Genomic DNA, 24,358 nt, shown 5'->3' on the forward strand with positions numbered 1-24,358 from the left:
TGGTTCACATGGAAATTATAAAATATGCATGTATTTCATAATCATTTGTAGCATGGGGCACATTCTTTACATACTGCAAGAGATGTTACATTTATTTTTGGTTGTTTTATATTAATCACAGAAAGCCAGTGGGGGAAAAAAGAAGACGGATTTGCACAAGGAAGCAAAGTTAAAGTTTCAGTTCATTCAAAATAATATTCTTTAATTGTGGATAAAGAAATAGATTGATTTATGAAGCCTGGTGCACATGGAAATTATCAAATATGCATGTATTTCATAATCATTTGTAGCATGGGACGCATTCTTTACGTATTGCAATAGATGTAAAAAAATTTAGTTGTTTTATATTAATCACAGAAAGCCAGTGGGGGAAAAAAAGAAGACAGATTTGCACAAGGAAGCAAAGTAAACGTTTCACTTCATTTAAAATAATATTCCTTATTTGTGGATAAAGAACTGGACAAAACAAAACTGGACAAAACTAAAGGAGAAAAACAAGAGGACTCCAAGAGTAAAGGACAAGAAATAAATGGAAATGATCCACTTAATCAAATTACTGATCGCATGGCGTATCTTACCTTGCTCCTGGGTTCGCTGTTCTGCAGCAGTAAACACAAATCACAAGCACATCTGTCAGTCACATCAGTTTGTACCGTTATATGATGCTGCTGACTTCACAGAAATGTGTCTCGCTGAACATCATTAGAAACCAGTTGGCCTTGTATTGGCTGGCAGTTAACGTTTGATTACCTAATTACACATGAGAATAGTATATAATTGGGTTAATTATTATTTGGCCTCACGCTGACTCTTTAGTCCCAGGAGCTTCAATTGTGTGTGTCTGTGTGTGTGTGTGTGTGTTGTGTGTGTGTGTGTGTGTGTGTGTGTGTGTGTGTGTATATATATATATATATATATATATATATGTCTTGTAGTGACTGAAGTATATCTCAATATATATATATATATATATATATATATATATATATATATATATATATATATATTAGGGGTGTAACGATACGCGTATTCGTATTGAACCGTTCGGTACGACGCTTTCGGTTCGGTACGCGGTACGCATTATGTATACCGAACGGTTCGTTGGAGTAATTAATTATATTTAAAAAAAAAAAAAAAAAAGAGAGAGATAGAAATATAATGATATGCGTTCAACAAGGTAGCCCAATAACCCAAACAACGTAACAGGCAACGCCCCTGACACTCCCGAAGAAGAAAAAACACCATCTTATATGTTTATGTTAGGCTACTCAGCAGGCGCTCGCTCACTCAGTACACGCTGAAGGCTCGTTGCAAAATAGCCAATGCGTTTAACAGACTAGAAATGAGAAGATCCTCCAATAACCAACAGGTCTGGTGTTTGGGTGCACTTTGGATTCCCTTTAAGCTATAATGGTGATGGCAAGAGAGTGGTGGATAAAAAAACAACGATATGTCGCATCTGCAACATGACAGGGTACACCAGCGGGATTACAAAAAAAAAACAAAACAAAAAAACAGCGGGAATATCTGGGATATATGCGTCAGTACTATCTGGGAAAAGACGAAAAAAAGGAGAAACATGCACGCAGCAAACTATCCCTGCAGCATTTAGACACTATAGCTTACAGGGAATCCAACCCAAACACCAGACCTGTTGGTTATTTTAGGATCTTATATTTCTGGTCTGTTAAATGCATTAGAAATTTTGCAACGAGCCTTCAGCGCGTGCTGAGTGAGCGAGCGCCTTAGGGGCCGTTCACATATCGTGCCTAAAAACGCATGGAAAACGCTAAGCGCGTCTTTCTCCTCCTTTCCAAAGCGCTCGGGCACATGGATTTGCAGCTCTAAAAATCGCTTGCAGTAGCTCTGCTACTGAATTTATTTCAAAATTGCAATCCATTTACAACTATGATCAGCTGTTCCTTCATCTTGGCTGAGCTCTCAACGTTGTTACGGGAAAGGATGAAGCTGATTGGTTGGTTCTTGTCACATGACCCGCGGTGCGCTTGCGGCATTCTGAAAAGTTGAGATGTTTTTACATTTTGCTGTATCTAAAACGTATCGAACCGAACCGAATCGAACCGTGACATCAGTGTATCGTATCGAACCGAACCGTGAATTTTGTGAACCGTTACACCCCTAATATATATATATATATATAATATATATATATATATACACATAGAGAGAGAGAGAGAAAGAGAGAGAGAGAGAGAGATATACTTCAGTCACTACAAGACAAATGTTTTGTGTGGCATAAGCATATCATTAGCTCAACAGGGCTGAACGTGTCTTGGGACAAAAGCTGTGTTTATGAAGTCTCACCCAAATATTTGGCGCGTTCCTCTCGCCGCTTTTTGGCCTGTTTCTGCCGTTGCTCTGAACTCATCCCATCTGTTGAGGAAAAAGCAAATAATTATTTAAAATGTACTTTTCATATCTTTTAAATTACACTAAAATTGACATTGACATAGGTATGTCATTTGCAAAAATAAAATACCATGCAAAAGTATGAAATGCAAATGAAAGACAATAATTAAATGGGCATGTTTTCAGATTATTTTGGCTGATATGTATCGTTTTCATAATTCTAAGGAATAGAGAGAGAATGGAAAAAATGATAAAGTATGGTGCTTTTAATCTGATGAGAGCTGGCTGACACGGTAGGTTAGACATATGCTGAGTAATTTGTCTATTAAGCTACTTCTCTCATTCATTTCTCTTCCCTGACAAATTAGAGGCTTGTAACTGACAGTTTCCATTTTCTTTTCAGCCTCAGCAGTGTATTGATTCAATCAAGATAAGTGGGACTCCAGCTCTTTAACTGCAGAGGTGCTTTACCCAAGGCATTGAAGAGAAATATGGCGAGTCAGGTATTCTGATGTAAAGGATGCTCATTACGACACATGCATCGGTGTTTCATCTATCCATTCTTCTCATTAACCGTGTCCTCCTTGTAATGCATTATACATGCAACCCTTTCCCAGCTAATCAAACTGTTGCCATGGCAACCGGTCTGCCCAGCGCCCACTATCAAAAGGACTCGACTAAGCCTTATAAACTCGAGGACTGCTGGAGAACTCAACAAATCTTCCCCAAACACATACACAGCCCAAGGAGCGACTGATGCGTTGATGCACAGCCATGCTGGGTTCCAGCATTTCGTCCTCTTCATGAACAATGACTTGGCTTGCCACCATCAATTAGGATGAATTTAGAAAAGGGTCTTTTTAAAGTCAGTCTGATGACATGGATGTTCACATGCGGTCTACAGTGACGAGGGTGTATGGATTCGTCCAACATGTCTCTACACGTCCTACTTTAAATCTCATTTATATCATTTCCAAAGGTTTATCTGTAATTTTAAGATATGGCTAACATAATCAAGGATTGTATATTTTTCAAGAAATGCTGTGATAATACTGAACTTACCAGTAACACATTCCTCAAAATAGTGACTTTACATCTAAAACGGTATTTTTACTGTATAATTTACATATTCTAAATGGTTATTTTCTATATATTTTTATTTTTATTACACATATTAAATATAAATAGAAGCAAACCATGGATGGATGGATTGATAGATGGATGGATGGAGTGATGGATGGATGGATGGATTAATAGACAGACAGATAAATAGACAGACAGACAGACAGACAGAAAAATTGACAGACAGACAGACAGACAGATAAATAGACAGACAGACAGACAGATAGACAGACAGACAGATAAATAGACAGACAGACAGATAGACAGACAGATAAATAGATAGACAGACAGACAGACAGACAGACAGATAAATAGATAGACAGACAGACAGACAGACAGACAGATAAATAGATAGACAGACAGACAGATAAATAGATAGACAGACAGACAGACAGACAGACAGATAAATAGATAGACAGACAGACAGACAGACAGATAAATAGATAGACAGACAGACAGATAAATAGATAGACAGACAGACAGATAAATAGATAGACAGACAGACAGACAGACAGACAGATAAATAGATAGACAGACAGACAGATAAATAGATAGACAGACAGACAGATAAATAGATAGACAGACAGACAGATAGACAGACAGACAGACAGATAAATAGATAGACAGACAGATAGACAGACAGATAAATAGATAGACAGACAGACAGACAGACAGATAAATAGATAGACAGACAGACAGACAGACAGATAAATAGATAGACAGACAGACAGGCATAGATAGATAGATAGATAGATAGATAGATAGATAGATAGATAGATAGAACGATAGAACGATAGATAGATAGATAGATAGATAGATAGATAGATAGATAGATAGATAGATAGATAGATAGATAGATAGATAGATAGATAGATAGATAGATAGATAGATAGAAAGTGTGTATTGTGGTGTACTGTACCTTTTTTTGTCTGTGGGTTGGATCCAGGTGTGCTGGGTCTCGGGTCAGATTTGATTGGCTCTGATTTTGAGGGAGGGTCTGTTATGAGGGAAGAATCTGTGACTGTTGTGTCATCAACTTTCAGGATCTCACTGTCCAATTCATTCTCTTTCTGAAGCGTGCTGCTCGTCCCTAGAGGAGATGTGAGAACTGGAGGAGTGAGAGAAACGAAAAAAAGAAAGAAAGGGAAAAAAAGAATATTAATTTACACTGAGGACATGAAGCATAGTTTTCAAATTAGAATCATACTTTGAAAACTAACCAAAGATTTACCAGGGTAAGAGTAATAAAATACAGTAATAAAATACAATATGTGACCCTAGACCATAAAACCAGTCATAAGGGTCAATTTTTTGAAAGATTTATACATCTTCTGAAAGCTGAATAAATAAGCTTTCCATTGATGTATGGTTCATTAGGATTTTGAAAATCTGGAATCTGAGGGTGCAAAAAAATCAATATACTTAGAAATCACCTTTGAATTTGTCCAAAAGAATTCTTAGCAACACATATTACAAATAAAAATTACGACATGTACAAAATATCTCCATGCAACATGATCTTTACTTTATATGCTAATGATTTTTGGCATAAAATAAAAATCAATAATTTTGTCCCATACAATGTTTTTTTGGCAATAACTACAAATATACCCCAGCGACTTAAGACTGACTTCTGCAGATCCTATTTGTGTGTATGTATGCATTTATGTGCATATTTATTTTTTGGCAGAAAAGGTTGATGTGGGGGAAAGCGTATAATTTTACGACTGTATTGCGGTTTTTGTTAATGCTGTGTAATAAACAAACAAACAAACTCAACAAACGTATAATCTGCAAAACACTAATCATAAAAATAACAATGTTAAAACTACGGTTATCATGGTCAGTTTTTGCATCAGATATACATTAACCACGCTCATGATTTCAACTCCAGCATCATTTCAAAGACTCATGTGCATCAACACAGATTCTCCAGGACTGTTAATTCAGTCATTAGTATGCTCCAGCATGCAGTATCAGATCTTCACAGAGATTCGCTCTGCAGAAATGATCTCACTATGTTTCCGCACTAACCAAGCTCTTAAACCCCATTAGCAGGCCATTAGCAACCTGTTCACACTTTACTCACACGTAAAATACATTCAAGACGGCATATGATCTCCCTCCCGCAGGATTTTCACATGAAAAACACAGCAGAGAATCATTAGACTCTTGTGTATCTCTTTTCTCTGAATATAAAGGAGTGGATGAGGCCTAGAGGAACAGTTGGGCCTTTAACCATACCACATATGCCATAAACGTTGACTGTACCCTTCCTAGGCCTTGCTCTTCCAACTTCATTAGTTTAATGCAAGTCTTAAACTCTCCCCCATTCTTAACATAATGGATTTAGTGGCTTCTGAAGGCTTAGCCGAATGCTATACTGCAGAAATCCATGACTGCAGCCCTTCAGATGAGTTTGGATAATGATCATGGCATGAATCTAATAAGATAACAGGATCAGTAGTGACTGCTCATTTAACAGCTGGCTAAATATGTTTATTCTCTTCTCATCAGATGCAGAAAAGAGCTTCAGATGCATTGAGCAGCGAGACCCTTTTGAGAGACAAAATGAAGAGCAGTTTAAGGGAGGGGGTGGCTTCAAGCCAACAGCTTCATCTCGGCTTCAAACAGACGCTGCTCAGCAGAGGGAGTTGAAAATTGGCAAAAGTTCATTTTCATCTGTAACAACTGCAGCTAAACGATAGCTATATGAAGAAATCATTTGCAAAAGTATCAAATGTTTCTGAATCACAACAAACTGAACAAAGTCAATTAATTATACCAAAATTATATATTAGGGTTTTCCAAACTGGGGTTTAAGAGGGAACTGCAGGCAGTTGATTAGATAAATACACATTTAAGTTTTAAATATTTGCATCTCTAGATTTCATTTACAATATACTTCTTCTGATGTATTACTATCTTTTATTGGCTTCAATATTTCAAAGGTTTTTTATTTATTTTCTGGATGTTGATTCATGAAGTAATTCAAAATTAAGAGAGAGAAATAAATATAAACATAGTCAACCAATTTAAACTTAAAAGATATGAATCAGTGTTATTTTAGTATCATTAAGATACTTATAGTTGTTTATGTAAGTGTGTCTTTTATGTCTTTTATAAATGCATTAATTTTCATTTCAATTTTTGTTATTTTAATACATTTATTTGTGTTATTTTAATACAAGTCAAACTAAATTAATATGAGAAATGTTGCAAAATATAAGGTTTTTTATACTTTATTTTAACTTTTTTTTAATTTCAAGTAAAAAAAAATTATGTTAATTTTACGTTATGTATATGTATGTTAACTATAACAACTCTTATATGCACTAGACACTGAACAGTTGTAGTTTCAGACTAATGATACACGTAAAAAAAAAAAAAAAAAAAAAAGTAAAATAAGAATTTGGTGATTGACTACTGAAAAATACGGCGCTAACCTTGTGTCAATCATAACTACTGCATCACACCAAGTTTAAAGCTAACACTGAACACTTGACCTCTGACCTCACAGAGTAAACATGAGGTCAGCGTGGGTCAAAACATCCTGTTTTGATTAGAGGGCATGTCTGTGTTTTCTCCAGTTGTTTGAGGTCGATGAGGTTTCTGTCGTTGAATGTGCAGCTGTCGTCTTCTTAGGAACGACCTTATGAAAGAAAAACAAAATGCTTGACTGCCTACTGACGCTACCGCTGTTTAGAACTGCAAAGAGACAATCGCTGAGCTTTGCTACTGTAAACAACTCAGAGAAACCCATGTGGCAGTAAATAAAGTTCACTGTTAGCAATTCAATTCTGAGCTCTTTTTAGAGGGAGTCAAGTCCCCATGTTCGCTCTGTAAAGGTGAGCAGCAGGCCAATGTCTCACCGCTGAGACCAATGCGATAAACTGTCTGCATTAACAAAGAAATGCCATCTGTCCTGGGAAAGACACAGAAGTGTGCCATTTTTCCTCTGCTTAGAACTGATCAGATGCTAAATCACTCTAATTTGGAGATGGAATTAATTAGTTCTTCACAGAAGCAATTATTCTGGAACATAAAGCATGCTAGACCAACTTTAGGACGGGGATTTAATGTATCAGGAAATCTTTAATGGCGCCCACTGACTGCCGAAGTCAAAAGTTCAAATGTCAAATCTTCCACATGAAAACAAACGCAAACTCTGTAATTAAGATTTTCAATGATGCATCAACTGCATTTAGACCTGCTAGACTTCAAAATAATTATTGAAATGACCTTCCATATGTTTGTAAAATACACTAAAAGTGGGTCACATGGGGGACTTGAGGTTATTTTGATGTTAGTTAGGGCTGCAAGATTAAATAAATAATAGAACCGGGCTCCCCGTGGTTTGAAAATGAAGAAAATAAGCTGTAAATATCAGTATTGTCATTTTAAAGCTATATTGTAAAATAGAATGATTATCATTCACATTATTATATCACGTTCACAATCATCATTCTGAGATGGGGTTTGACTGTGATTTATAATATCATGTAAAGAAGAACTGATGACAGATTGTTGAATAATTAAAAATGAATTGATGCACCACCAGAGGTTGCAATGCCAGATGAACTGCGCTTTAGAGTAATTGTACTAATTATAAAGGCTGAAACTGTCTTTAATTACCCATCAACAAAACCTCCAAAGATGCACTACGAGGGGAAAAAGAGGTCATCCCAAAGTTTTGTGAGCTTGAAAGAGAAAGAAAAACATTGCATGTGATCCAGGGATGAGGCAATGTTTGGGCAGAGAGACAAAGAGATAAAAACAGCAGTAAAACCCCAGACGAAAGCATAAAAAGGGTTTAGGACATGTCCAGGCAGATCATCTGAGACACAGCAAGGGAAAACCTCAGTACAGAGAAGAAAGGTCTGGCATTTCGGGTAAAGAAAAAAAAAACAGAGAGAAAGATCTTCCTGACAGGCTTTGTGCTGTTTCAGAGAAAAGGCCAGGAGGAATCTTCATCCTGATGATTTGGTTGATGCAGGCAGCTCTGTAGCCACAGCAGAGGACATCGCAGCTTCAGCACATCTGACCGCAGTCAGCTAAACATGCAGACACTTGGGTTTGAGTAGAAAAGTTCACGTGAACACACAGACACCGATCTGTCAGGTCCACTGCAGCTGGATCGAGTTTCTAGCTGCCAGTAAAAATAGACCCCACAATCAGCCATAAAAGGAGATTAAACTCTTAAAGATTGAATAAAAAAATACAAATACAAATGAATATATAAGATAGGGTGTTGCTATGCAAAAACTAAAACTATAAAATAATAATGAAATAAATGAAGTGAAATTGGATAAAATATAAATATTAGATGAAAAACCAAAATGAAAATTAGAAATAATGCTTTTTCTAGCAACAACTAACTAAATTATTAACTAAATAAAAACTGACCTAAATAGTAATATATATATATATAAAAAAATGGTTTGGTGACATAGTTATCATCGCTAATAAAAAATAAAATAATTTAAAAAATAAATGTTAATTAAGCTGAAATTAAATAAATAAATAAAAACTTAAAATGAATAAAAATTAAAATAAAACAAAAATTTGTAATATAAAAATAGTAATATAAAAAACAAATAACAAATGTAACATCGTTTAAAGCAATATAACATCAATATTATATTACAATGGTAATAATTTCATTACAATTTTAACAATTATAATATTCCAATTTTTTATAATTTTGTTATGTACTGTTCATTTATATATATATATATATGAAGAGTCTGGTACCAAAATGCAATAAATCCATTTTGATTAAAGAGTCTTACCAAGAAAGTGACAAGATGAAAATAATTATTTTCTGTTTCAAACTTTCATATAGCATCTTAAGGTTATAATAACATTAAAAAATCTAATCCAGGTTTTGATTTTCAAAGATTTATTATAAAATTGTATACATTTTTCCCCAAAATGCAATAAATCCATGATACTTTTCTTTCATTTTTAATCCATTGAATCAATATGAAAGTTATTTTTCATATTGAAACTGATGAACAGACACAACATTGTTGATAAGTTGATCCACATATGACATCCTCTGAACTTGGCCAGTACTAAACTTATAAACAGGTACTGGACAAAAATACATTCATCAACCATCACTTCCAACATGAATTCAACGGGTCATCTTGTTAATGTTATAAATTAATTACAGCAATAAAGAAAATTTCATCATGATAAAGAACATGAACAATATCACATTAGAGCACAGACATTCCAAAATGACATTACATTACATTAAACTTCTGAAAGTGCGTTCATCTTTGCCATGTTACATTCATTCAGTTGATCAGTGCTATGTGCTGTATTAACAAAAACATAAATAGCATTAATAAAAACACTAACACTGACAAGCTATGCTATATCGCATTCATAAGTGATATGGTGTATCACGTTTAGTGCATATTTTTAAATATATATGCTTAATTAAATTTGTATTTGTGTTTTAGTTTTTATTTATTTTCAGATAGCAATTTTTGTGATTTTACATCAATTTATTTTTATTTATCTGCAAAACAAAATTGTTTTTCTTTTTTTTAGTTCAGTTCAAGTTTTTAATCTCATTTTACATTTTATTTGAATGTTATTTCAATTAACAAAAGTGTATATAATGGTTTTAGTTAATGATAATAACCCCCCATTTAAGAATGAATCCTTACAGAAATTAGACAACTAATTTCATAGGGACCACCTAAATTATAGGGCTACAAAACTCACAACTTAAATTTATGAAAAATAGCTGAGTTCATACTGAAATCAAGCACAAAGTGGAGACACTTCTGTTTGCTCTATTTAATCACACTCCTATCTAGATGAAAGGACGGACATATTAACAAGATCTTCCTTTTAAAACCCTGATGTGATTTAAATATACAGCTGTAATGTGTGGTTTTTGCATTAGCATATGTGAAGGGATTTACAGACACAATGGTGTGAAGTGGGTCAGTGACACGTCCATAACAGGTCTGTGTGTGTCGACAGCGGAGGGAAGAGCATGAGGCTCAGTGGATCTGGGTCAGTCGGACCTCAGGCATGTGCGGCATGTGTCTCTACTGTTTGTGTGGATGGAAACAGAGCATAACATGGCACAGGACGCCTGAGATCTGCACAGACAGATGACGGACAGAGAGAGACTCAGAGAGACCAACAGAGTGCAGATTTCCAACTGTTTACACTTGAAAATGCCACAAATACCAACCGCTAATTATTTTATTGTAAGTGTCCTGTCAACTCATTCACAAGAAACTGTGTCATTTGTGTTCCAATGACTTGCTGCTGCTCTAATTACAGTTTTTCTCAGTCACTTTGGTGCATTTTTCAAAACAGAAATGAAATTCTCAAAACTACTTGTACAACCTCCACATCATCTAGCCATTAATACACATCATAAAACCAGTTTCTCATTCTTTTGAACAAGTTGCGATTGCTTTTGTACATTCATGCAATTGATTATGCATGTTTATCGGCAGTTTCCTACATTATCAGTTGCTCATGTCATGTTGCTCAAAACGTATTGCATAGTTTTCTGTGCAACAGTCTTACCCTTCAAAACATCTAGTCTTTAGTTCATCATATAAGTCATTAAATGCAAAATGGTTAATCTAGTTGTCAAAAACTGCCTAGCACACTTTTTATATTTATTTTTACACATTATTATTAGACTTTTTGTACATTTGGCATGAATTGTCCAAGTGAATCTTGACTTATGAAGAGAATGTATATGATAAACCAATGATAAACCCTTTCTCTGAAATAGCTCAAAGGTTCATCTCATGAATCTTCAGTTGGAAAGCTTATACTGTAAAGACAGAGGACAACACAAGAGTTACACATTCTGAAAATGGACTTATTTTCATATTTGTGTCCATATTTGTTTTTCCTTTTCTATATCACAATGACATTGTAAAGGTTTTTTTTTTTTTTGGTCAGACTTTGTAAAAGTGTAACTGGGAATTCTATCCAGTCTCTTTCAGTCAATATCCCACATACAGTAATGTGTAAATGTGTACGTTTGAAATGGATATGGCATACATAAGCATATGGCATATTGTTCAATACAGAGGTTTACATCAGATCATCCCTCCAGAGTAAACTGTTATATTGACAACATGACTAAGCAATTTGACTGTCTTATCCGTACACTATGACACAAGGACTTGTCATTCTGATGGCACTGATATGTTCATTGACACAGATATTTACTTTTGAGAGATGAACTAAGGATTTTGAGCAGGAGACTGGCTTTTGCAGGTAATCCATGGTGTTTTGCTATTTGTACGGGTTGTTTTGAGAAATGCACTTTATGTTTTGCAAATTGTGAGTTTGATTCAAGAAATGTACCAAAGCGACTGAGAAAAACTGTAAGACGATTCTGAAATGAATCACAGTATTTGACAGATTTAACAGTTTTTATTAAATAGTGCAAAAGAAACCAAACTTTTTATTTCGCTTTTTATCTGAACATCAGATCATTTGCATCTACTGTACCACCTCAACTAATTTGATCTAAATTCAGATTCAACATTGAAAATAATGGTTTGACATTTCTGGCATCATATTTAGGCCAGTTACATAATTAGAAATCTTTTCTGACCGGTTCAAACATGCTTAAGCACTTCAACTTTGCATGAAAAGACTATTGATTCGTTTTATACAAATATATATGTTTTTCTTGGCATAAACAGCAAGCAATATTGATTGTGATTAATGTGGTGTGATCTGTGATGTCAACAATTTTTCTAGTTTAGGTTATTATTAGCCGTTTATTATGACCTTCACCACTGTTTAATTCATTAAATACATTTTGATGATTACTTAACGAATAACATTCCTGAAAATTACAGCCGCAAGCATTGTTTCCGGAGAATGACGCAGTTATACGTCTGAAAGGGGTAGTAATAAACAACATTAAATGTGTATATCTGATGTTTTAACAAAAATACTGAAACATTGTAAGCTGTTCCTGTCAATCTCAAAATCTCAGTGTTTCAGTAGCCCTAATTTACTATACTATATGTTTTACTTTTAATTAACAAACTATGCACTAAATCACTGTTACTTAAATCCTAACACCTGTTTCTACATGTCTAACACTGAGCATATGTATTATTCTAGAGCCTTTGTAATGTGATAAGACTAAACTCGACCCTTAAGGTATGTTTAAATCCAAATCAAGTACATTCACAGCACTAAAAATACAACACAGAACAATGAAGAGCAATGGAATTGGATATTTCTCTTGGGGTTCTTCAGAAGTATCCGATGGAGTGGCAACAATCTGTCTCGCAGATCAATATGCCGGATAAACTGGGTTACACACATCTGCACTGACACACACACTACTTCAGAGGAGTGCTGGAATCGTCCAAACACCATTAATAATTTAAGAGCACTCTGCATCTCTCCCACTCAATGAAGTCAGACATTTGCACAGACAGAAACCATCAGAAACAGCTCATATCTTGATATACGGCTGAGAGTAGGGCAAGAGTAAACGTGGTTCTTTATTAGACAGCTCATAGCACAAAAAAAAAAGATTCCCAGTCCAACAACCACACAGCCTAAATGGTTGCCCCGAGTACAGACACAACAACAGCAATCGTTTTAAACCAAAGCTATGCCTGTAAGCGCTACATTACATCATGCTGCAATTAGTCTCCTACTGAGATGCTTCATGTTTGTTTGGTGTGTGATTATTGAGATTGATCATTTAGCACCAATAAACCCTTCAGCGCATCCAGGGTACAATGAGACGTTATGTTTTATAGAATATATATGAGAATATAACAGTTGTTTGTGTTTTTCATGGTGTTATTTTCAGCAAGCATCCAAACCCTCAGATGAGTGAAAATCAGATAAGCCGCATTAAGGGATTTTATCAATCTACATTAAGAGGCTCTGTAATGTAGGTTTAATGGAAAGAGCATCCAATTGTACATTTGTGTCCCTGTGTGTGTTATGTGTGTGGATGTGAAAGATGCTGGCACGGTGACTTTGTTTACATGTGACCTAAATCTCTCCATCCACATGCCTTCAGCAGCACAGCCATGAACTGTCAACGTGAAATAAAATGAAAAGTTTTTACTTTCTTAATGCACATTTCTGAATATACTGCTTCCTTTTACATTTAAATGTATCAATTTGGCAGATGCTTTAATCCAAAGTATCTTACATTGTCTTTGCTGGCGCCATGTCCCGCTGTATGAGCTACAGGAAGGCTATGTGCATGACTCATGTGTGCCTTTGTAATCTTATAAAACGCAACATAATACAAAAGTGGACTGAAAAGTATGGGTGCCATCAGAATGATAAAAACCAAACAATAATCATTATGTAATCCACACGTCTCCAGTCCATCAATTAAAATCTTGTTAAGTGAAACACTGTAATACGTCCTTTATCCATAATATTGCTTTCTCCACTAATAAAGTTACTCATCTGAATCAGGAGAGAAATATGCAGAGGTCAACCAAAAATGGGCCGGAAGAGGATTTTGATGTGAGAGGACAACTAGAGGAATTGTTATTATGGATTATGGACACACAGCTTTTTGTTTCACAAAATGTTAAATGATGGACTGGAGTGGATTATTGTGATGTTTTTATCAGCTGTTTAGACTCTCATTCTGACGGCACCCATTCATTGAGGATGCACTGGTGAGCAAGTGATGGAATGCAAAATTTCTCCAAATCTGTTTCGATGAAGAAACAAACTCACTTACATCTCAAATGTCCTGAGGGTTTCATTTTTGGGTGAACTATTGTACACATAATATCCTTTATGTCCAGGTCCACACAAAATCCGCATCCACAGAATTCCACTGAATGCTCAACAAATTTCCCTAGAATATTCTGGCTAATTGAATCATGCTTTCTGCTAACAATAAGAGTGCAGTGCTCTCAGCTCAATCTCTTGGCCTGAATTGTGGTTGCTTAAGCAGGCCACAAGAATAACAATAAAGCCTAAACTAAATGAACTGAAAACTATCCATGGCAATGCTGAATTTTCAGCATTATTACCTCAGTCTTCAGTGTCACATGATCCTTCAGAAATAATTTAATAAAATAGGGGATCCCGATGAAATTACTTGATGCACAATTTCCTCACAAATAGACACTTAAAAACATGAAAAGCATGACAAGGGACTAGCAGAGGGTATCTAGGTTTGTCTGTGTCACGTCTAGCCGTCTCTGTGTACACTGAAACATAAGAGGACAGATATAAATATGTAAAACAGAGCAAACTTATGCTGCCTGCCATTACAGCTGATCCTTCAGAAGTATCAAGGGTAAAGGCTCTTTGACATATTGCAGTATAAAACAAATGCCAGAAGTCTTAAAAATAATGAAAACCATAAAAAATGTGAATTGAATGCCCTAATGGTTAGATCCTTGAACCACAGGGTTTTGATCTTTAAGACTTTCAGATCACCTTCTGAAAGCCAAGCGCTTCAGAAACATCAAATTACTCCAGGCGCACATTGCAATAAGCTGCTTTTAGAGTTGCATATCGGTCGAATAAAAAGTCATTGTCTAGATGCAGCCAAACAGAGATAAGCGCTGCATGTTTAGGAGGAAATGCTCTATAATTGCACACTCCTTCCATTAAGAGCCACTTGATACTGAGGTCATTTTACGGAGGACGGTCGACCCGTGTCCTTGACTAAGCCTAGATGAAAGTGGAAATGACACAACCTAGCAAAGCCAACATGACTCGACGTTCAAAACATATAAACCAACGACCATGCAGCGTTCTGTGAAGAGCATCTAATATTACTCTCATCATATGACCGCGTCTATAAATACCTACTGGTCTATTCAGACACACTTGGGGGAAAGTATTAATGTGGCTTCCTGTGGGCTACAGCAAAAGATGATTTACTCTGAAGGTCAACAGAAGCAGATGTGAGAACATCAGGGAAAGAATCCAAGAAAATATGAGGCATGTGACTCTTTCTCAACATGAAGCACCTTCTGAGATCACAACACATGCTGCAAACACTCTCTTTCTGCACTGTGTCCTTATAGATGTTTCTCTAAGCAATTATACTGCATCTGTTTTAGATTATATTATGGCTGCTGAAACAGTCTAAGGTGTGTGGCAATGCTGTTTCTAGTTCAGTGTTATAGCTGTGGCGCTAGTATTAGCAGGCTGGTCCTGTGACAACGGGACAGGCAATGGATGAGTGTGTGAACACACACACAAGCACATGCTAATGACCGTTTTCTCTTTCTGACACACACGTCTCCCGTCAAAACCATACTGACGACTACAGCTGCTGGGGAACCAATTGAGACTTCATATGTGCACCACACAAAGTTCATACTAACAGCCTTGACATACACTAAACAACAGCATCTGACAACTTACACACACCGTTATCAACGTATACAAACCAGGGGCAGATATATACCTATTTGATTTGATTTTCAGGAGCACTTTTTATCTTTGCATACATTTATTTTGCAGCCACATATGTCACTCAGTCTAAACATTTATGAGTGTTACTTAGATATATATATATATATATATATATATATATATATATATATATATATATATATATATATATATATATATATATATATATATATATATATATATAAATTAAAACAATAAAATTACTAAAATAATTTAATAAAAATAACAACAACAATAATAATAATAATAATAATAACAGTTGTTAATAATAAATGTGCTTTCTTTTAGGCATTGTGTCTCGCTAAACATAACTTCTTCACTTGATAAAATCACTTTTAAGCATAACCTGTAATAGCTTATGTCTGTTGGTTGGTAAAGACATATTCATTCAGCTTAATTGGAAATATTCTGTCCTTGAGGGGATCCTGTTTTCTCATGTTTGGACTCAAAAGGAATTCACACGCCTCGCTTACGTCAGACGGAGACTGATTTCCACTGCTTTCCTGCCGCCAAGACAAAGTCATTGTGCAACAGTGAAGACGTGATCTAATCACGCAAAATTCTCACTTTGTTTACATTTCAGCTGCCGCGAAAAAACAGCTTTGCCAACAAAAACTGTATCGTGACTTCACGGCCCTGCAGACGCCACACCTTTTTATGGAAGCAGAACTGCAAATTAAGACGATCGCTCTCTAATTTCAAGATGCACACAGTCAGTTTAAAAAGAAATGCCTCTGGGATCTAAAACATCATTGCACGCCATAATGAGAGCTTCAGGGTAAACAAAGCTTGGAGTGGAAAGATATACCAAATTATGGAGTTTTTCCATGTTAAGATCTGTCTATTGCCACTTTTTTTTCTGTGATTAATTCAGCAAATAAATCATATTAAAAACATATATTTTCTCACATATCACTACAATCCAAGCAGACAGATTTTTATTGCACTCTCTAGTTCTCTCTTTTTTCAGATCCAGGCTTCTGGAAACATCCAAATGAAATCCTTACTGCTGCTTCCTTCCTCCTCCCTTTCCTTCTTCCCACACGGTTATGACACACAGCTCTTGCCAAACATACCACCAAAAATAGAAGTCATCCTCTCTCATTACTTGGTCTACTTGTACATAACGACGTTATTGGGAAAACAGTCATGATTACTCGTGGCCGACACCATCTACCATCATGTTTGAACCACAAAATCATACAAATGTGGTCATATGCCATAAACTATTCACATTTTCCACTGAAAACAGAAGTGGAAATGGGGTTTCTTGGATCTATATTTATTATGGCATAAAACCATGTTGGTTTATTGCAACATTTGTGTGATTTGCAGATTTAGATTATTAGCATACTGTTCAAATCACCTCTGGAAGCTTTGTAGGATGTTAGTTTTGCAGGAGAATGCTTTTAAAGCATGTTTCTTTTGATATAGCAGTCTGTTGGGTAATATTATAAAGAAATTCTTAGTTAAAACCTGTCGCAATAATCCCACACAGTCTGCTGAGCTGGCCACTTTGGCCAGATATCGAAATTTCCAATCCTCCAAGTCCTCTTGGAAAAAAAGGCAGGAAATATTTCGTCATTGGCTCTGAGTATCTGAGAATGAGAATATCCACGTCACACATTACTAACACGGACAAGAGCCTTCGGCTTGAACAATAAACAACTCCATCCCACAGGAAATAAACCTTTTCTCATCTAAGCCTGGTTTTCAAACATGAAGGCTCTTTAATGGTCCTCTGCAGCACTTTAGGTTTAGCAAAGCACCCTTTTTTCTTCTTAAATCGTTTTGGCTGTACAGGGTTTGTGGAGATTTTTAAGATTTTATGTATGCGCATGCCTTGCGACATTATATGTGGATAAACATTTGTAACTGCAAATTCTGCTGATCTGAAATGAGTCACCATACTGAAACTGAAAAATGCAAGAATGAAAAACTGCAAAAGAATCAGTATATGACATTATAGCCGCAATATTATCAAAAAAACAATAACAACAACAACAAAAACATTTTATGACCTAAAGGTTTTCGTATGGCAAAAGGCTCTAAAACCTTCTAGGTTCTTACTGACACGAGAGAGCAAATTAAAATAGTGTAAAATTAAGTGCTCTGTTATTAAGCAGAATCTATATGTGTGGCGTACAGAAAATGTCTTGCAGTGTGTGTGTGAGAGAAAACCTGACAAAGTCTTTGTATAGTGTCATCTGTGATGGCGAAACAGTGTCCCTTTGAACAAGTTCAGTCTTGGAGAATCTTGGTCCTGTGCCCACAACGCTCACCACACAGCAATCAATGTTGCTGTACAGAGGATTCTCTGCCTGTCTCTCTCGCTGGTTCTCTGGGCCTCAGGCTACAGGACAAGGCCTCCATCAGAGCTAATAATAATGACACACTGGTGTCCATGACTCAAATGGCCCAAGGTGTGAGCCATACAGCTGCCACTGATCTGAAATCAGCTTCACATTCGCAGGACATGAATAACTGACACAATAAAAATGTGGGAGGTCTTTTAAGATGGCAATAAAAACACGAAATAGTCATTATACAAGCTTTCAGACATAATTTAAAATAGTAAAAAGCTTGGACAGGAGGATAAAAAGAGAAAAAGTGAAGGCAAAGTATTTTATTCATTATTGGATGCAGTCAGATGCTCATGGAAGAGATGAATTTTCAGTTGGACATTTTGGACATCCAGCCAGGAGAGCATTGCAATAGTCCAACCTAGAAATGACAAGGGCCTGGACGAGAAGCTGTGTTGCATAAATACAAATACCAAGAGACAGGAATGTTGACAAACTAAGATCTTGTGAGACACTGACTAGCTGTTTCCTTAGTATAACTCACACCAATCTTGACATTGCTATACCTGCACATCTGGAGGCAGCATCTGACCTGGCCGTTAAAGGAAATTTATTCATGGACTCTAGTAAAACCTATGGGGATGCATCCGATTTCAGAAGACACTTTCATTGCATCAAAACAGCTTACATTGCATTATAACTATTCCTTGCTCAAGAACACAATAGCTGTTGATCATGAATTATGCCTTATGGGATTTGAACCTGCAACCTCTAGGTTTTAAGCCCATACTGCAGAATCCTTTTCAAATATGATCCCATGCAAAATTAATAAATCAACATCAAATTTGCACTACAAAGGCGGCACAGAAACATTTCTAAAGTGGCATTTAGGCTAGGTGACGGTTTTAAGTTGCTCAGAGGTGGCATAAATGCATTTATGCAGCAATTGCACCTTTCTAATACTGTTGAGGCGGGCCAAAACAGGTGTTATTTAGCCTGGGTTTTATGTGGCATTGTCACTTTACACAGAAATTACTCCAAAGCTATGCAAGCTGGGAATCAGTATCTTTGTCCTATAGCCTAGAACTATATATTATTAAATATATCAGATATTTAAAGATAGATATTATTTTTTATTGTCAAAAGATATCGAAATACTGATTAAGAATTGTGTGTTTCTCTTGTAGTTTCTAATGGCAGGATCACAACTGAGTTTTGTATCAAATCAAGGTGATAGGAGGCTTGATCACGATGCAACAACGAAAAACCTGTGGGCTTTCATTTGGTGCTGAATAAGGACTGTTAGCGGGCATTAGACATGAGCAGGGCTGTGAAACCTCTTAATATATGAACTCACTGATGCTTTTCTCGTGGAAATATAATGATCAAGCAATAACAGCGAATATGATCTCCGAATCATCAAAGAGTGCTGACATTAAACGCCACTGAATGTTGCTCACTGAAGTGCGAAAAGCCCGTTATCCAGGTCACGAACACATATGGGGACGCTACTTTTGTTGTTTTCTTAATGACAGGTGGCACAGAAACCCCAAAGAACAAGCTTTTACATAATAATAGCTTCATACAGAATATAAACACTATGATACATGACTTAAAATATGCGCACATTGTATTATATTCTGCGTCCTTTGACCGCCCATGCGTTTATTCAGGGTTTCATGGACATTTTGTACGTAGCCTATTTGTTTTAATTCCGTTGTACTTACGTTTGTCTGACAGCGTCAGTTTTTCTTCAAAGCTGCTCTCTAGAGCCTTGTTCTCCATTTTGTTCATGGTTTGCGGTCAGTCATTCCTTTACAGGCTCCAAAAAAAACGCGTGAAAAAGAGGAACTCCCAGTTATGAACACACCCGAATGCAGTGGCCCTTTAAATCTGGTCAATAACGAACAGTTGAGTCCAATTAAAAGAGCAGTACGATCGATGGTAGATTAAATTCGCTATTCCCACTGAAATGTGTGATCTCAGCTGTGGAAACTAAAGATAGAAAAAGAGGGGGGCCCAGGTCCGGGGCCCTGCCCACCACACAGCAGCCGTTCGCCGAATAGTGCCGCTGGATGCGGGACGGTCTGTGCCTATCCACTGGAGCGTACCATTCATCTGGATGGGGGACACTGACACGCAGTTTGCACATTTGAAAAGGTTATTCGTGGTTAAACATTATTTAAATTTGTATATCTCTAATTTACTTTAAACACATTTATGAAAATACTGGCGTCTTCACATGTGCTGTAAAGGAAAAGGTAGATCTGTAGGTTTTTGCAGAATGGCTCCCTCTCTCGGTTTCTAAAAGCTGGATCTGCGGAATCGGGATGGAGGCACAAGGGTACACGTCCTTTACTGTGTCCCGCTGCAAAACTGAGGTGGTGGATCCCACATTTTATCAATCATCTGATGTACACTATGACCTGGTGCACCTGCAAACGCAATATATTTTATTTCACAGGTGATTAAACAAAAAGAAAAAAAGAGTCATATTTTAAATGTAGTATTACGTAGAACATTATTATTATTGTATATGGCATGTTTTTGTGACATATCAGGGCACAAGTTTGTATAATGACATGGGTGTGACACAGGTATTACAAGGAGAGGGTGACTTATGAGGACATAATTGCCCATTTTTCAAAAGGCTTACAAACCATACAGAATGATTTTTTTTGAGAAAGTAAAAATGCACAAAGTTTCCTGTGAGGGTTAGGGTTAGGTGACATATGTGTGTGTATGTGTAGTAGTAGTAGTAGTAGTAGTAGTAGTAGTATTCTGTTTTTTGGTGAAATATTGTCAGCCCAGCGAAAACCCCATTCAATATAAAGCAAACTTTGTAATAATCTTATACCAATCTATTGCAGGTTATTATAGTTAAATAAAAATAAGCCGTAAAAATAAATTGCTTTACTTGAAATAAGATAAACATTAACTAAAATAAAACAAAAATCTAAAAGAAACCTTTAGTTTAACTTGATGTACTAAAATAACTAAAGCTAAAACTGAAATAAAAATGTACAAAAACTTTATCGATATAAAACAAAACAATAACTAATAAAAATTACAAAAACAATTAAATAACTGAAAAAAAGAGGAAGAAGAAAAAAAAACTAGAATAACATCTCATTAAAAAATAACACTGATTTCAGAGAGTGGTTCAAAAAGTACAGTTGAGTTCTCCCCATTAAAATGTATTAAAATTAACCATGCCAAGTCTTATAATAATAATAATAATAATAATAATAATTTATTCATTAACTGAATTTTACTGTGCATTTCTACCATATGTACATCAATTTGTGATAGTCACCACTGACAAGCTACTACTGAATATATTGTAGAAACTTAATTTTCAGCAAAGCTGCTTTGCAACGATTTATATCGTGAAATTGCTATACAAATAAACTTTAATTGAATACAGTGCCAATCAAAGTCCCTCACTCAGACCGTATTACTGTGACCACACCTATCTGAGACTGCTGGAAATGTCAGTATAGTTCGAACTGGATTGGGTCATGTGTAAACTAATGTGAGTCTGGTCTTATTTAAAGGGGCCATGTGATGCGATTTAAATTTTTTCATTTCTCTTTGAAGGGTTACATGCTCTTGGTGCATAAAGAAGATCTGCAAAGACTAAAGTCTCAAATCCAAAGAGATATTCTTTATCAAAGTTAAGACTCATCATGGCCCCCAAAAATGGCTCTTTCTAACACACCCCCACATCTCTACGTCACTATGTGAAAATATTTGCGTAATGCCACCCAAACATTCATACCTTTTATTCTCGCTGTTGCCGCCAATGCCATTTCGTGGAGAAGCTGTGTGTTTCATTGTGAAAGTGAAACTACTTTGTTTGGCCTTCCAAAAGAGAACGATATCCGCTTCGTCATCGCTAGAGCAGATCTGTGCTGGTCGCTGAGGAAAAACATCAACTTCGCGCTGTGAATCGCCGGATCAGCTTTCACTGTGGATGAGGTGGAGTCCAGCCGTCAGATGTGGTTGCTACAAGCCCCGGTCGCTCCTTCATCGAATCCGCCAGTTGTTCCTCGCTCTAGCCGCCGGCTGCCGCTCACTCAAGACACTGGCCATTCTTCACGCTTTACAAGGACAGTCTGGCGCTTCTGAATCACGGTTTGTAAGAAGGTTTGTCATTCCTCCGATCACAAATGCAGACATGGTTTTATGTTTACGCGGCACGATATGCAATGCAACGCGTAAAAAGACGGTATAAGTCATTATAATGGGTAATTATGTCCCCACTGGATGCAACCACTGCCTCGTTTGTAATGGGTTTTATTGTTTTTGTTTTGTGGGACAAGCCATAACAGTATATGTTGAGGGGCGTAACATTTCCGTCAGACACTTGAAACATTTGGCCAATCACAACACACTGGATAGCTGGCCAATCAGAGCACACCTCACTTTTCAGAACGTTGAGCTTTGTGAAAATCAACGCGTTTCAAAAGGTGGGGCATTAAGGAGAAAATAATGTGTTTTTTTTAACCTTAAACTACATAAACACATTTAATTACACCAAATAATGTTCTTTTTGGCATCATCATATGACCCCTTTAATACTTTAACTATAGAGCATTTAAGAGTTGAAATCAGGCCATTATAGCAGCATGAAGCAAATCAGCAATCTGGTGCCACTGATATAACTCTGCCAACAACAACTAGCATACCTACACTGAACCACTTACATTTGTGTGAATAATCTACATTTCCAAAACATATGATGTAAATGGTTAAAAAACATGCAGATTAAAACAGATATAAAAATAACGCATGGGTCAAAAAACAGCATACACTGCAGTCAGGCGGTGAATTTCTCAGACTTCTTTCAGTCCCTGCTTGCGGGCATTTGGAGATAAATGTAGATCCAATCAGTCATGAGTTAAACAAGTGGGATCTGTAGGCTACAGCACAGAAGCCCCGGGATGTGTATCCGGCGTGATGGCGCACTCATTGCGTACCCTGCCTAAAATCATCTAAATTATGTTTTGCTGCCACGGAGAACGACGTAGATGTGATAAAAAGAGGCTTTGTTGAGATGACATAGGTGAGAATGTGGTCAGGTTGAAGCCACAAATAAGCTTTAAAACATAAATCAGGTTTTTTAAGAGTAGATGCTGATAGGTTTTATATAATGTGTGCAGTGCTTTGTAAAGATCTTAAATAAAAACAACCTCTTCTAATGTGGTCTGCAAACCAAAATAGGAGGCAGAACCACAGATAGTGAAGAGGTTATGATTGAAGGTATTTTAACAAGCACCATCCATCACTGATAGATCAAGGGCAAAATTTTGACTTTTTTGAAGCCCAATTTAGTCACTGGCGTCTCCTTCAAAACACCTTCGCTGCACATTAGTCAAATGTGTTTAGAATGGGTCTCAGTACGTTTAAATGATTAGAAACACAAAATGAATTGGATATTGCTTTTAATGTTTTAGTAATTTTGTTATGCACTTTTGTCTTTTTTATTAGCTAGAATTTTCTATTAATATATTTTGCTGAATTTATCTTAAGTTTTAACAATTTTGATGCTTTATCCACTGATCTATATTACAAAGTATATATATATATATATATATATATATATATATATATATATATATATATATATTTTTTTTTTTTTTTTTTTTTTTACATGCTAAATAAAACAAATATGGTCGGAGTATGTAAAAAAATGCTATTTCAGTCTAAATTATGTTTCGTCGTTTCTAATTTCTTAACATTAACATTTAGAATTTAAGGTTATTGTTAATATTTCTCTTTTATTTGATTTCAGCTTTTAATTGACAATAATGCTTTTTAATAGTTTTAACTTTAGGTTTTGAATGAATAATTTTCAGAAATGACATACAGTACATTTTGGGATACTGATCACACAAAGGAAGACAGACTTTAATTAAAGGTACTTTTTAACTTTTTTTGGACAACCATATGTTTCCACTTTCATTGAGTGCAAACATCTCCTTTTGTGTTCAACCAACAGAAACAACCTATAGGTTTATCATAAGAGCATATTTTCCATTTTGAGGTAAACCGTTCTCTTAAGGAACCCTAATTATGGCTGACTTCTTCTCACATGAGATGTACAATGACCGTTC

At 36.0% G+C, this 24,358-nt stretch overlaps 1 protein-coding gene across 4 annotated transcripts in view; it reads right to left on the minus strand.

The window, feature by feature from the left end:
- The window catches only part of LOC113062383 (MAP7 domain-containing protein 1-like), a 35,529-nt gene extending 15,215 nt beyond the window's left edge, over positions 1-20,314 (minus strand). For 2 of the 4 annotated variants that reach the window (XM_026232204.1, XM_026232202.1), the window contains exons 1-3: positions 19,967-20,313; positions 4,412-4,600; positions 2,326-2,394 (exon numbers count right to left, since the gene is read on the minus strand). In XM_026232204.1, coding sequence (XP_026087989.1) covers positions 2,326-2,394; positions 4,412-4,600; positions 19,967-20,033 — 325 coding nt within the window. In that variant the 5' untranslated portion in view covers positions 20,034-20,313. Of the gene's footprint in view, positions 1-578; positions 600-2,325; positions 2,395-4,411; positions 4,601-19,966 lie in introns of all 4 variants that reach the window. The other 2 variants (XM_026232201.1, XM_026232203.1) reach the window with 2 other exon arrangements.
- Positions 20,315-24,358: the final 4,044 nt, after the last annotated feature.

Source organism: Carassius auratus, chromosome 44 (genome assembly GCF_003368295.1).
Source record: "Carassius auratus strain Wakin chromosome 44, ASM336829v1, whole genome shotgun sequence".
Taxonomy (NCBI): Eukaryota; Metazoa; Chordata; class Actinopteri; order Cypriniformes; family Cyprinidae; genus Carassius; species Carassius auratus.